At 35.4% G+C, this 15698-nt stretch overlaps 1 protein-coding gene across 1 annotated transcript in view; it reads right to left on the bottom strand.

The window, feature by feature from the left end:
* Positions 1–15169, bottom strand: part of LOC138704538 (methyl farnesoate epoxidase-like) — a 39123-nt gene extending 23954 nt beyond the window's left edge. The window contains exons 1-3 of the mRNA XM_069832534.1: positions 14987–15169; positions 12144–12232; positions 3553–3789 (exon numbers count right to left, since the gene is read on the bottom strand). Of these exons, the coding sequence (XP_069688635.1) occupies positions 3553–3789; positions 12144–12225 (319 nt within the window). The 5' untranslated portion in view covers positions 12226–12232; positions 14987–15169. The remainder of the gene's footprint in view (positions 1–3552; positions 3790–12143; positions 12233–14986) is intronic.
* Positions 15170–15698: the final 529 nt, after the last annotated feature.

The raw sequence follows: 15698 nt of genomic DNA, 5'->3' as shown, positions 1-15698 counted from the left end.
CCACAAGCCTCTCGCAGAGAAATAACTGTAAACAGTGAATTTAATATATGGAAGGATTGGAGTGAAACCATGTGTTATGATACATCGTTATTACGAATTTATACTGTTACTAGATATAATAAGTCAAATTTGTTGAGTAGGCTAAGCTTCAAAAGCCTCTTAAGAGCTTCGCCACTGTGAGTAGTAATTAAGAATTACTATAGATCTATTGTAAGTCACTTAAACATCGTGTTGATATCTACTAGTCTATTATAGTCTCGACGCTGTTATTTCCGGCGTGACTCCGCCTCTTTGCTTACGTCTTAGGAAGTGAAAGCTCTATAAAGTCTAGGTAGGTAGGCCTAGTATCGGTCGCCATTTTTGTTCTTTCGTTCCCGAGCTACCATACGAGGAATCTATTTGCCACACCGTTAAACATTATCATGTCGTAGCTCCTATGATAATAAATCAAACGCACTGTAATTCAGCAAATAATTAAGCGGCAAATAACGTCTTCGTGTGCTTTCTGCGAACGCCAACGAAAGAGCCAAAATGGCGGGCGATTATATTAAGTATTTATCGAGCCTTAAGAAATGAATAACGTCTTCATAAGCGAATCACAAGACGCACACGTTTGAATGTAGCCGATCTGCAACGCGATTGGCTGCCGGAAATTAGAGCGACGGGACTATAATATGTGACATAAGTTGATGTTATCTATATATATAATTTGAACTGGTAATGGAAATTACGGGAAAACGGCTGAACGGATTTTAATGAGTGACCCCTCATTTTCATGTCTGGCATCCAAAGTTTTTCGGAAAAGTAATAGTTTTCAGTGAAATGTCAATTTTCCTACATAATTTTCCTATTTTCCAAAATCCATCTGTTGTCAGTTTTGAGAACTAATTTTATTCAATCACGGCGGACTTGATTGAATTTCAGAACAAAACACACACTACAATAAACAATTGGCTATTACACGAAGGCCATGACCTGCAGGATTCCCGACATATTTAGAGCTCAATTCAATTTGTTATTAAAAACTGATTCTGCAGTGTATAATTTTTTGAGTACAGCTGTGTATTGGATATTCAAATCTACGAAACTTGAGGTGGTTTGATGGCATTATTACCATTACAAATTAAATATTATTACAGTTAATATCATGATGCATCTATTTTTCCATTAATTGTACATAATATTGATGCTATATTGATGACACGAAAGTGAAACGTTTTGTGGTTATGTAAGTAAATGTAGAGAATATCTTAATTTAGATCTTCATTTCTATAATTTACTGAGTTGCTGCTATATATAACTACAAAACTTAAGTAAGATAATAATATTGCTATTAAAAATCAAATATTTTTATACTTATTAACCCAGTGGGGTTGGGTCTTTTTCATATACTTAATGGCGGTGTAGTGTAAATATTGATATGTGTCATTGTCTTCAGTATTGGCTCGAGAGAGCGCAAAAATTACAGTTCCTAAGGAAAGATCAAAAGGTATTACTTACTGATAAAATAAGAGGCCTAGAAAATTTTGTAGTCTCCAGATCATTTCAGCAAGATCTCTTAGTAGGATAAAACGATTTTACGCCCTACATTTCAAGTTCTACACGAAAATGCTATTGTTCGAAAGCTTAGCAAACCTGACATTTTTTTAACTTTTGCCTACAATCCACAATGACCTGAAATAGCTACTGCTATCGTCCTGACATTGATACTTGCGTTTTCGCGTTGAAACTAAAAAACTGAATTTGGATAGGTTCAAGAAAAAGTATTTGGCCTAAAAAAATCCATTCAGAGGGAGTATGTTTCATTATTATGGAAGCAAATAACTATCAAAAAGACAAGTATTCTTCATTGAAAATAAATCTGAAAAATTTTATTTGAACGTCTAATGAACTTAGTTTGCAGCAGTATTTGCTGCACAAGCCACTAGTATATATATATAACCTAGTTTTGCCATTTGTTATACACTTTTGCAAAAGAGAGCAACAGCTATTTCTTCTCGCATTCGAGTGAGGCATAAAGAAATTACATTCTCGTTCTTGTTTGTAGCTGACTGGTGGCAACAAGTTATGTGTGATTATTTTGCAAAATTTAAGTTGGTATTTAATCGTTTTACTGTGTGTTATTAATATAACATTAAATGCACGGTATTGTGCACACATTAAGAAGTTTGGGGCCACCGTGAAACTTTCGCTAATGAACATATGAGCACTCCATAAATTAAAATTGGCGCGAAGTAACAGAGCAGGAATTAAGGCCCGTGAAATAAATACGTGGAAACGCCCACAAGTTCATAGAAGTCCCTGAGCTATGAAGTGCAAATTCTGAAGCACCATATTTTTTGCAAGAAATGAAACAAACGAAAAATTGACAATTCCTAATGCAGAAAGAGCATTGGTGAACCATCAACTTCAGGATTTGTAAAACCCAGAGGACGCGGATGTGTTTTGTCTGCGAAGAGAAAATTGTTGTAGATGTAGGCCTACATGTGTGTGTCTCTTGTGAATTTATTTTTTTTATTTTATTGAATTATTTCACGACGCTGTATCAACATCTAGGTTATTTAGCGTCTGAATGAAATGAAGGTGATAATGCCGGTAAATGAGTTCGGGGTCCAACACCGAAAGTTACCCAGCATTTGCTCGTATTGGGTTGAGGAAAAACTCCGGAAAAAACCTCAACCAGTAACTTGCCCCAAACGGGATTCGAACCCGGGCCACCTGGTTTCGCGGCCAGACGCGCTGGCTGTTACTCCACAGGTGTGGACCTCTTGTGAATGTTGGGTGCACGATGAATGTGTAGGCCTCACTGAGGAACAAACTGAAGACTTTATATGCCCAAATTGTGTTCAATACTTATATTCTTTACTGTGGGCCTTATTATCTGTCACAGCAGAATATAAGGCCTTGTGACATGATGTAAATTTTCATTGCTCACAGCATTTAAGTGCCTGTGTGAATATTTATTTGAAGTAAAATATTATAGGATAACTATAAAAGCATGCTATTCCATTATTTAAAAATTGCTAAACATCTCCATTTCAAAGAAAGAACGTTCTATTCCTTAGGTGGGCCTTATTACCCCCGGTTACCTTATATATATATTTTAGATATCTCAATCTGTATAAGCTTAATAGGCTTAACTGATCCACAGGATGAGTAATAAATGAAATGCCTATATTATTTAGTAGCAGTACAAGTTTCTCATGGCTCATTCTCGATTGAACTTCACTAAACTTTCAAATTGAACATTAATTCTTTATCAAATGTTCTAGTATGACGATTAAGTTGACAAATCTCAATTTCTTCATCACCCGAAGATGAATACACGTCTTTTATGTTTTACATACATCAGCCAATTTTAGGATCTAAACAATTGTAACTTTCAATTCCGCTATTTACCCACATTAAGAGTAGAGGTAGAATTTGTTATAACATTTGTAAATTTGTAACACACAATTTGTAAAATTATAAATTCTGTCTCGTACTGAGGTTTTCGAACATTATGTGTACCAGTAGGACTGTACAGAGCAATGCACGCATTCAGTACCTTACCCAACTTCCTATTTTCCAATTTGTGGATAGCACTGGTTGGACGCCCCTGGAGCTCCGGCTTGTTAAGGGCCTCACGAATTGCGTCTGGCCCTGACACCAGAATCAGGGGCTGACGGGCTATGTAGAGTCCTGTAACTTCTCCGTACTTCTCGGCGAAAGTCCCCATGATGTCGTGGGGCAAAAGGTTTGGCGATTTTAGCTGAAATGCATTCCCAACCAGAGGCCATTTCGGCGGACCTGTGCAGCAAAGAACCACATGCATAATATAGCAACAAGTATGCAGATCAATGTAAAATGCGCATAATTTCAGATTATACATTTTAAGTTAGCTATTAAACGATTCCATTTTATTGAATTTATTTGAGGACTTGATGAGAGGAAGAAAGGTCCCTGTCCTACGAAGTGAACATTGGCGTGTGAAAGCGTAATATATAAAACATACTAAGATCGTTGATTCCAATGCAGCATAAAAGGGGACTAAACTCTCCTAAGTTTGTGAATTTGTAGACATGTCTTGGTAATTCAATTGATGAATATTTTTAACTGGTATACAAAGAAAAAATATCACCTAACACACTCTTTATCCATCACATATTCCACTTTGGAAACGTTGGGTCTTTTGGATGAATAATAATACTTGTGTTTACCGTCGATTGGAGAAATGATAAATAATTATAGCAGGGAAAACTGGTGTACAAAGAAAAAATATGACCTAACATACTCTTTATCCATCACAAATTACACTTTTAAAACATTGAAATTTAGGGTAAGTGAAGCTATTAACGCCACCAATTTAAAAAAATGGCTTAGAACTGAACAGAAATACAGACAATAATACAATAATACACAAAAAACACATCCAAATGAAATTCTCAGCACACAACCCAATTTCAGAACACACTCTTTGACTCCACATTACACTACACAAACACATCCCCACAGGAAACACAAACAAAGGGCGCCAAGAACAACAACAACCAGTTCTGAAGATAGCAGATAACAGACTGAAACATGTTAACGAGGTAATGTAAAATTTAACACAAGAAAGGATACATAATAAGTTTTCCGAAGTGATATAGTGTTAAAAGTTGTGTAATCAAGATGTATAATAATATTGGTTTTTAGCCTCTTCTGTAGAATGTACATTTCAGAAGTTGTAATTGTAACAAGGTTTTACAACAATACAAGTAAATAAAAGTATGACGCATATTGGCGCTATTACCTGCAGTGAAAGTAACGTCATTTATCTTTTAGAACAAAGAAACATGTTTATAAGCAAAAGTGATAAATGTAAGATTATGTTATATAATTAAACAACTATAAATGATTAGGCGAAGTGAAGAGAAACGAATAGAAGCATTTGAAATGTGGATAAGGAGAAGGATGGAGCGTGTGAAGTGGACAGACAGAATAAGAAACGTAGCTGTGTTGGAAAGAGTGGGTGAAGAAAGAATGATGCTGAAACTGATCAGAAAGAGGAAAAGGGATTGGCTAGGTCATTGGGTGAGAAGAAACTGCCTTCCGAAAGATGCAGTGGAAGGAATAGTGAACGGGAGAAGAGTTCGGGGCAGAAGAAGATATCAGATGATAGACTATATTAAGAAATATGGATCATATGAGGAGACAAAGAGGAAGGCAGAAAATAGGAAAGACTGGAGAATGCTGAGTTTGCAGTGAAAGACCTGCCCTTGGGCAGAACATTATGAATGAATGAAATGATCAATACTCATTAGGGGAGAGTTGGATAGTATCGGACATCGGGTAATATCGGACAGTGCGTTTCTTTCATCTACCAGAGATGGTAGTACCTGAATGACGTGGTTACGTAACTGTATGCGACATCACAGAAATGTAACCATGTCATTCAGGTACTATCATTTGGTTGTAGATGAAAGAAACTCACTGTCCGATATTACCCGATGTCCGATACTACCCAACTCTCCCCTACCACATAATTTTAAATCAATCAAGGTCACTGTCATTGAGTGGTGCACAACCGTCTTCATATTAGAAACGATTAAATTAACAGTTATTATTACATACTGAATCAAAGTTTATTCTCACAGTGAGATAGTATTATTATCTGCAGTGCCAAATTCTATTTAAAATGGATAATTACCATAATATAATATTATACATTTTAAAACAACACCACACATATAAACGAATTTCTCATAACATTTCATCATTCACTATACATTTCAAATACTTACTTTATGTAGAATACAATATTCACGTCACTCAATAATCAGCTTCTTTACTTAAAGGTTGTTAAACTCACATTAAAGCCCGAATTCAGTTTCATTGTTGGTTCCAGATGTTTAAGGAAGGTTTCTCTAAACAGCACACTTCTCTGGCTAGGTCTGCCAACACAGATTTTCACGTAGCTAATTATAAAATATTAGATGGCGGTATAATCTGCATGGCGTTAATACCTTTACTTATCCTATATATGGATCTTCGGCTTGGTAAGGTGACGCAGTAGCAGTGCCAGTAAGAAAATGGTTTTGTAACCAAGGCTACGACAAAGGCCTCTACATTAGGCTACAACCAAGGCCGCCACATTACTCCCCCCTTCCCGAAGAGACTTGCTAAAAATAGATTGCTGAAATTAAACGTTTCATTCGTTTTGTAAGTTCTTAGAGAAGGTGTCCAGTAAAAACTGATTCTTCTGTGGTTAAGTACAGGGTCCAGAACTGGTTGTTGTACACCTTCCGACTCCCCGTTTGCTTCGTAAGCTGGTTTTAGTCTTTGGACTAATAAGCCACTTTTTGTCTTCAATAAAAGTCTTGAATACTCGTTGGGTCTGCCAATTTCATAGGGCACTTCCAGTGGTTTGTCTGTCGCGTCATTCCGCAAGAGGACGTACTATTTTACTTGCAGATTTACTAAAGACTTTAGCAATAACCACAAATGCTTTTAAAAATAGACTTACGAAATTTTCTAATAGACGGTGATAGAGGAATACGTTACAAGGAGAACGAGGGCAATATATTTAGGACGAGGGAAATACAAGGAGAACGAGAGGAATATATAAGGAAATAGGGGAATACAGAGAAGAAATAGGCCTATACCAAAAGAAATCGATATCTGATAGACTGGGAGGTAGAACGTTACAAAAGGAATCAGTAACTGAAAGACTGGAAGGTAGAACATTGCAAAAGGAGTCAGTAACTGAAAGTAAAGGATTGCAATGGTACGGTCACATTCAAAGAATGCCAGAAGAAAGATGGCCAGGGCCGGATATTTATAGAGATCGCAAAAATCACGACATAATAGATATACAATAGATTTTTACTAATCTTTACGAATTAAGTGATTCTGATTAATAATATGCGGATAATACAATTGCAACAAATTGCGAAATAGAGTTCTAATAGCGAAATATGAACACATTCGCGAATTATTACTATTGCGTCGTTTTACAGCAATTTCATATTCTGAATTTTTTTTTCGGATTTTTTTTTTCATTTGAATTTGTTATATATCCAAGTAGGCTACATTATGTGGTATTCCATGTTCTGTTTACATGAGTGAACTAAAAAGACGGAGAATTCAACATTTCACTAATAATTTGAAAGTGTTAATTTGAGGGCTGCAAGTTTTGTCGTTTTTAAATGAATGTGTTTTTAATACAGTCTCAATCCAGCAGATATTGTCTATTGACCATACCGCACCTTTACTAGAATCCAACGAACCTTTAATGTTAATTATTTGAAAAGTAATATTCATACTGAATTAATACTCCAATTCACAAACAATTGTATTTTCCAAAATTTCCATTAATCTCTGCCGAGAGTACAAATCAATCTCCGCCGACACCAATGTTAAAAAACAGAAATGATAAAATTAATCTCCATAAATACCTGCCCCTGGAGATAGCTAAAGCAAGAAACGACAAAGACTACAGATCACCTGGAGATGAGGAATGTCAGGGCAATGCAAGAACGGAATCTTGATGAGGGCCAATGGAATGCCAGAAGATATGGTGTCATGCAATAAAAGACCCCATACAAGGAAAGAAACCTTTGAACTGAAACTGAATAGGGGAATACAAGGAGAATAGCGAATACAAGAAGAACAAGGTGGATTCATGGAGAACAAAGAGAATATTAGGAAAGCAACGCTAATAGAAGGAGAAGAAGGAAAATACGAGGAGAACAAGGGGAAGACAGGGAATATAAGATAAATACAAGGAGAACGAGGTAATGCTAGGAGAACCTGGGAATATAACGATAAGAAGGGTTATGCAATGAGGACATAGAATACAAGGAGAGGCAGGAGAATACAAGGAGAATAATGGGAGTGCGAGGGAAAGAAAGGTAATGCATGATTATAGAACAAGAAGAATATCAAGAGAATAAGGAGAAGAAGATAAATAAGGGGACAAGGAGATGGATAAAAAAAGAACTAGAGGAAAACAAGAAGAATAGTAATACAAGAAGAACAAGGAAATATAAAGAGAACAATGGGAAGACAAGGAAAATAAGGGGATACAAGGAGAACAATGAGGTGTTGCGTTTTCATGTGACAATGAATTTTCATTTTACTCAACCATAGGCCTACTTAGTGTCGAGAAATACGTAGTTCTACGTCACAAAATTTCTACGCATAAGTAACTACCATACTGATATGTGGAATTCAGCAGTGGGGATTGCATTACTAAGCTTTTCTTAAAAAACGGAGAGTTCGCAGTCCTTAGCTAATTGGAAACCACTGGACTAGGAAATTAGGAAAGACGATTATCAGTATCACTTTTAATACATTCAGTAACATTATAGGATATGTAACTAATGCTAATTGGAAAAGTTCTAACATGTGGCTTAGTGCATAAAGCGTCAGCACGTAGAGCTGAAAACCCGGGTTCGAGTCCCGGTGCCGGTGAGAATTTTTCTCCGTTGTACCCATTCTTCACCATATGGTAATGCAGAATTCCTGCACCGAAATTATGTACTTCGGTACACCATAGTAATAATGTAACATTATTGTTTGAAATTCACGGACATGCGTTCGAATTTTGTCCAAGATTTGGGAGTTTTCAGTTAATGTCTGGGGGAAATAGGTTTCATACTTACCACATGGAACTGTCTGGTCCAGGTCGAATTAAAGTTCGAAATATATGTTTTGGTTATGCCCCGCAATGAAAACAAAAAGATCCAGGCAAGCAGAACCTTCGAAAATATTTTCGACAGCTACAGCTCTGTCTTTCTCGTGATGCCATATTTTAACTTTGAACCAAACACGGAGTTATGCAATGTTAACTCAAGGCCGTCTGAAATTGCGTTGCGTAAAAAAATTCTATTTTTACGTCCAGTAAGGTTTATATTTTATAGTTCTGAAGGAAGTTTACCTTACAGAAAATCAGTTAAAAGATTTTATTTTTTTAAGGCTGATGCCTTGGTCGGCATAACGGGAATTACAAAGCTCTTCGGTTGAAAATAGATTCCTATAACATGTAAAATAGGGTTGGGATTATAAATGTCACTATCATCTTACACTGTTGGTTGTTAGGCAAATCTGACTTTCAGGTAGTAGCTCCCGTAAAGCAGGTTTGAATAACTTAAAGGAAAAATTGTTCTGGGGCCGAGTATCGATCCCGGGATCCTTCGCTTAGCGTGCGAACGTTCTATTTTTCATATACTGTACCATATTTTAAGCTTTTGTTGTATAAAGTCAGATTCTATACTATCATTTGTATGTTGACACATAAATTTTTGTTTTAATGTACAAAGCGAATGATTATTTTACTCATTTCACTTTTCTTTATATTTTGATGCGTGTAATTAAGGATCCCAATGGTCAACCTTACTTGAGGACGGATGATTTTAAATAAATCTTAGTAGTAAAATTCTAGATATACTTGGCTATTATCTAACCATATCAGAGATGTAATAAAGAGAAGTCATGTATGAAACTTAAATTTTATAAGTGGTGATAGACTTTGAAAATAAGATTTTATTTTTTAAAATTTTGAATAACTTAAAAACCACCCACCTTACCATAATGGAACTTATATGCAAAAATGCTTGTAAGAAGGGGATTAAGTGCAAAATATGAAGTAGGTATCTACCTTAAAAATCGTAGAAAATAAAAATTTCATCCATCACCTTCCTTAACTCTACAAATGTGCATGAGTGCACTTAATAGCCGTCAGATAACTGAAACTAATTACAGGAAGTCAGAAGGAGAACAGGACTATACCTTTCAGTTAGAAAAAAATACTAGTTAATTAATACGTGATTATACTACTTAAACACGCAAAGTTAAGCACGCAATCGTCGCTTAATTTAAGCGATCGAAATTTGACCATCCTATACATAGGCTATTATGTTTGGTAAAGGAAGACATAGGTTCCTATTCGCCGCATCTGTAGGTCAAACTAGTACACTGATCCTTCCATCTAGGCGGCCAGGGTTTGATCCTCGGCCAGGTGGTGATGAAATTTGTGGTGAACGAAGCACATGTTACAGAGGGCTTTTCTCATGGTACTCCTGTTATACTTTTATAAATACACTCCATCTTCCCCATATTTAATCTATAATATACAATCATTAAAAATTGGCTGGGGTGAAGTCTTGGGGGTAGCACGGGTTTCTGATGCTGATATACAGTAGGAAGGACTTGCTTGGGTCTTACCAGGCTCTCGTCTGAAGTTGGGATCTGACTGGAAGGGTTGAGGCAGGATGGCCCACCTGTCAGCATCGGATTCACGAATGCTATCCGGACTACCTGTTAGACCTGGACAATCATCGCATTTAGTTGTATAGGTCGCAAGCCGAAGTGCAAGGGAATAGGTTCAACCCTCGTAATTTTTAATTGCTTATTTTACGACGCTTCATCAACTGCTATAGTTATCTAGCGTCTGAATGAGATAAAGGTAATAATGCCAGCGAAATGAGTCCAGGGTTCAACGCCGAAAGTTAATTAGCATTTTGCTCTTAACGGGTTGAGGGAAAACCCAGGAAAAATCCTCAACCAGGTAACTTGTCCCAGGCACCCTTCGTAAAACCAAGCCTAGCCAAGTAGATGCTTATTCAATGATTTTTCTAATTGAACCTTGGTCAAGCCTTGGTATTCTCTGAGTGTGCTGTTCAATTAATAATAATAATAATAATAATAATAATAATAATAATAATAGATGTAGATTCATTTTCCGGGCTGAGAGGCCGTGGTCTATTGGTTGGTTTTATACCAGACGTTACTGGAAAATGAATCTACATCTATAGACTCCGGCCGTGAAAGCCTACACTGCAAGAATAATAATAATAATAATAATAATAATAATAATAATAATAATAATAATAATAATAATAATAATAATAATCTTAGGTTAGTGTTTCATTGGAATTTTTAGTTTCTGAAAAACAGTGGTATTGAACTGATTCAAATTTAGAAAAATGTGTCACTTTAAGTCCTTTAATAGTATGAAATAAATAAGATCATAAAATGATACATTTTTAGAGTAGGTAGTGTGCATGTTAACTGAAATAACAACCTGTTTACGTATATAGATCTATGTGTCAGACTTTTCCCCGATCAGATACTTTCATATTCTTATCCGTTTGCAGTTACAATAAACCTACTTGGTTTTCTTTACAATTATTTTTCGTGTAAAAATTGTATTATTGCTCATAAATTTGAACTGAATTGACTCGCATATATACAGGGTGATTCACGAAGAGTTACCGCCACTTACTAAGCTTATTTCCGAAGACATTCTGAGTAAAAAAATGTCATATAAAGTAAACATGGGTCCTATTATGAATATTTTCAGAGTTACACTAAGTTGAAATTGTTTGTAAAGTACCTTTATTCTTTAGTTTTAAGGGTAAAAGAATATTACAATTAGAGAATGAAATATTCAGAAGTATCATTTCTTTAATCGGCTAGTATTGTAAAGCTAAAAATGTGTTGTTAATTTCTTAGTTGCTTTGGAAAGAATTCTCTTTTTTTTCTATTTTAACTAAAAATACATTATTCTTACGTTCTTATCACAACAAATGTTACAAATCACATAACTTCTATCAACTTGTTTCTTTCAAGCTCAATTTTGCATTCTAATGAACAGTATTAAAGAGTTTATAAGAGTGGCGTGATTAGTAGCAATAATTGTGAGAAGCGCGTAAGAAAAATGTAATTTATTTATCTGTACGAAGCAACTATGGAATTAATAACACATTTTTAGCTTCAGAATACTGGCCAATTAAAGAAATGATACTTCTGAATAGTTTATTCTCTATTCAGAATAATCTTTTACCCTTAAAACTAAAGAAATATGTATTTTACAAACAATTTATAGTTAGTGTAACTCTGAAAATATTGAGAATAGGACCCATGCTTATATGTCGTTTTTGCTTAGATTATCTTCGAAAATACACTTCGTGACTCACTCTGTATAAAATAAGAAACATTTTCATAGTTCAGGAAAAAGGCTATGCAGATAGAAGGAGAAACATACAAACAGACAACGAGTACACCAAGAGACAGAAATAACTTCCATGGACACACGATTACTAAAGTGAATTTTTATGTCACCACAATTTTATACAGGTTAGTCTATAAAAATACTGCTGTATCAAATTTTCACTCACCTGGTGGAAATTTCTTCGGTTTGCTCGTCATTTTCCATAAAATTAGAAGAATTACAGCGACAAATAACAGAAGCGTTAACATTTTGTATCTGGAAACGTGAAATACATTGTATTAGAGTTAATAAACATTTCAGAATTAACATGTCTTAAAATACTGAAAAAGAAACGTGCTTTAATACGTAATTTAATGTAAGTGTTATAGAATAAAAGTGTAGGCCCAGTGGCACACCCACGAGGTAGGGAGCTAAGGGGGCTCAAGCACCAGATGTCTGTTGTGTATTTCCAGTGAAATGGAAAGAATTTCTCATTCTCAAGCTAAGTTCTCGTATTTTCACTCCTGCAGGCAATTTTAGTGATGTATTTTTTTTCCTTTGTACGGAAGAGGGACCCGAAGGCTTACACTGCAGCCTGGGGCTTATTGTGCTTACCACTCCTATTCTTGTGAATGATTGAGTAGTCGAACGGCCGCGCTCTTGTACAAGTACAGCACGCCGCACCGTGAACTTAACCTAGGCTATTTTATGGATGATGAAAATTACTCAGTAATTCTGCTTCAATTTGTTGAGGGAAAACCCCGGAAAAAAACCCCAACCAGGCAATTTGTCTCAACCAGGATTTGAACCCGGGTCCGCTTGTTTCATAGCCAGACGTGGTGATCATTACTGCACAGTAGTGAACTTAGTGATGTCTTAGTGGTTTTATAATTTAGCAATCTTTGAATGTTGGATACCCCGCATATTATCACTGAAAGCACTTGCAACGCTCCTGTTGGTAGCTCGAGAACATGTCATAGCGGGCACGAGGCGAAAAGTTAGGCCATCCACAGCAGTGGCCCTATCGTATCCTTGACCTCTTAGATATTGTGTGTTGATATTAAACTCTTTTAGCCCGGCAATTGTGTCTACAAAACTTTCGCCTTTTACATTCTCTAGAGGCATAAATTGTAAAAATCTCTCATATACTGTAAATACGATCATCTTTCACGTAGGCCTACTGCACACAGAGAGAAAATTGTTCACATCTGAAACTATTTTTCTTTTAAATACAGAATCACACTAATTTAAATGGTTTGTTCAAGGTACGAAAGCAGTGTTGTCTCGTGTGCCAAAATTTACGAGAATTTCATACAACCGACAATAATTTTTGTTAAGTTATAAAAAGTGATTACGTACACAAGTTTTACTACTTTTAAATATAATAATAATAATAATAACAGTAATAATAATAATTTATTCCCAACAATAGCGTCAAATAATTATATGTGTACAACCAAGAGATTCTATGATTTGGATTTGGACATTCCAGCTTACGTAAGTAGCATTTCTACCACAACTCGAAAAATGCCCCGTAAACACACTGTCTTCCGCCAATACAGGCTAATTATATTTTGAAATTGGGGTTGCAATTTTTGCAGGGAAAGTTGGTTTCACTAATACTTTGTATAATTTTGAATATATTTTAAAATGATTTATTCTCAATTTTATTCCCGATGAATGTGTTAATACATTCTGCCATTATCAGCTGAATGTATTAATAAGAAATGTTTTTTGCCATGAACTGTAATTTTTTTTTGTTACATAAAGAATCGTGTCATGTCCAGCTCTTTCCTCTAACTAAATCCACTGTGTGTGAGAAATATTGGAGAGCAAGAGAGTTAATGGCTTTATGGCTAAGAATTCAATATTAATCGTCAACAAAAACAATAACAACACCAAAAAGAATAAGTATTATTAAAAAAAAACTTGAAATGATAAGACAGTGCTGAAGGCAGGATTTGTACTCCAGTTCGAAATATAGTTGCATACAAAATTTCATGAATTTATCTGAAAGAAATATATGATTTATGAGGAAAACGGATATGGAAAAATTATATTACGGGAAATGGCCTACAAACTTATGGAATAAAACGTTTTGTTCATATTTAAACGATTAAGTAATTTGACGCAGTCTCATGTTTTAGGTCATAACTCGAAAAGTATTGTAGATATTTAAATATTTTTTCACCATATTATTGAGAAAAATCCATTAAAATGTTTTCGACTTCCGAAGAACATATATGCCTCCTTATGAGATAAGGAATAGAACTTATGGTGAACAGCAATGGGCGGATAATTTAAGAAACGATTTGTTTATTTTTCAAGCGATTATTTCATTTGTTTGTAGAACATATTTAATTTCACAAATATTCAAAATTATGGTCGAATTTAATGAACACTATTAGGCCTATGTCTCATCGTTAATTTGCTAAATTGTTACAAGCCAAGAAGATACAGTCCACACCTGTGGTGTAACGGTTAGCATGTCTAACCGCGAAACCAGGTGATCCGGGTTCGAATCCCGGTCGGGGAAGTTACCTGGTCGAGGTTTCTTCCAGAGTTTTCCCTCAACCTAATACGAGCAAATGCTGGGTAACTTTCGATGCTGGACCCCGGACTCATTTCGTCGGCATTATAACCTTCATTTCATTCACACGCTAAATAACCTGAGATGTTGATACAAAGTCGTAAAATAACTCACTAAAAAAAAAAAAAAAACTAAAAGTTTGACAGGTGTAAACGGGAATGTTTAATATAAACAAACGGATGGATGGCCTCACAGACATAATTAAGATATTTCGTATGTATGATTACATAACGTTAAAATAAATCTAGAAAATATTATACATAAGTATATTCTAAAAATAGCGATAATATGTACAAATAACTAATTTAACTGGTGAAAAACAGCAACAAAACTTATTCTAAATACGTGGCACATAGACTATGTCACATAAAACAATCTCAACTTTGTGGGGTTCGAAATGGCATTCTGTGGTTACAGCACAAAACAAGAATACAACTTACAATCACGCCCTCTTCTCAGATGAATTCTTCAGATAAGTGGCTTCCTCTTCCACCAGACGCAAATCGCTGAAGCTCTTCGTGATCTGCAGCCTGTGTGTCGAGTAACTGCGTACGCCAAGGACAAGCCCACCTCTTTTAATGAAATATCCCACGGCCATACAGCATACGAATTAAATAAGCATAAGCCTTCAGCCACTACAACGCGAGTACAGATGCGCTGTTGCCACATTGAACGCTGCGAAAAATAAGGCAACAGAAGATTCGCTATGCCTTACTTTGGGTTAGAACGCAAATCTAGCTGGATAAAATTAACAAGTACTCTTCTATGTAACAGATGTTTATGGAACTTTGTACAGGAGTTACAGACAGCATATATTGTTTTGCGTATAAGTTCTGATGACATTTGTGTAAGAGAAACTACCCCTTTGTAGAGGGTGGTTTTAGACAACAATAATTACTTCTCTCCTACATAACAGATTTTTATTAAACTTTGTACAGTAGTTACAAGTAGCATACTTTTTTGTATATAAATCTTGATTACATTTGTATGCTAGCTGTAACTTCTATATAAACTTTCATAAAAACCTATTATTTAGGAGAGGTCATTAATTTTGTCTGTGTAAATCTATAAAGAGGTATTTCTTTTATACAAACATAACCAGAGTTTATACACAAATAATAATTATATCGATGGTGTTTAGGTGAAAGGGCT

Source organism: Periplaneta americana, chromosome 8, assembly GCF_040183065.1.
Source record: "Periplaneta americana isolate PAMFEO1 chromosome 8, P.americana_PAMFEO1_priV1, whole genome shotgun sequence".
NCBI classification, from domain to species: Eukaryota; Metazoa; Arthropoda; class Insecta; order Blattodea; family Blattidae; genus Periplaneta; species Periplaneta americana.
The sequence above is the reverse complement of the archived record's forward strand: the minus strand, read 5'-3'. Positions and strand labels throughout refer to the sequence as shown.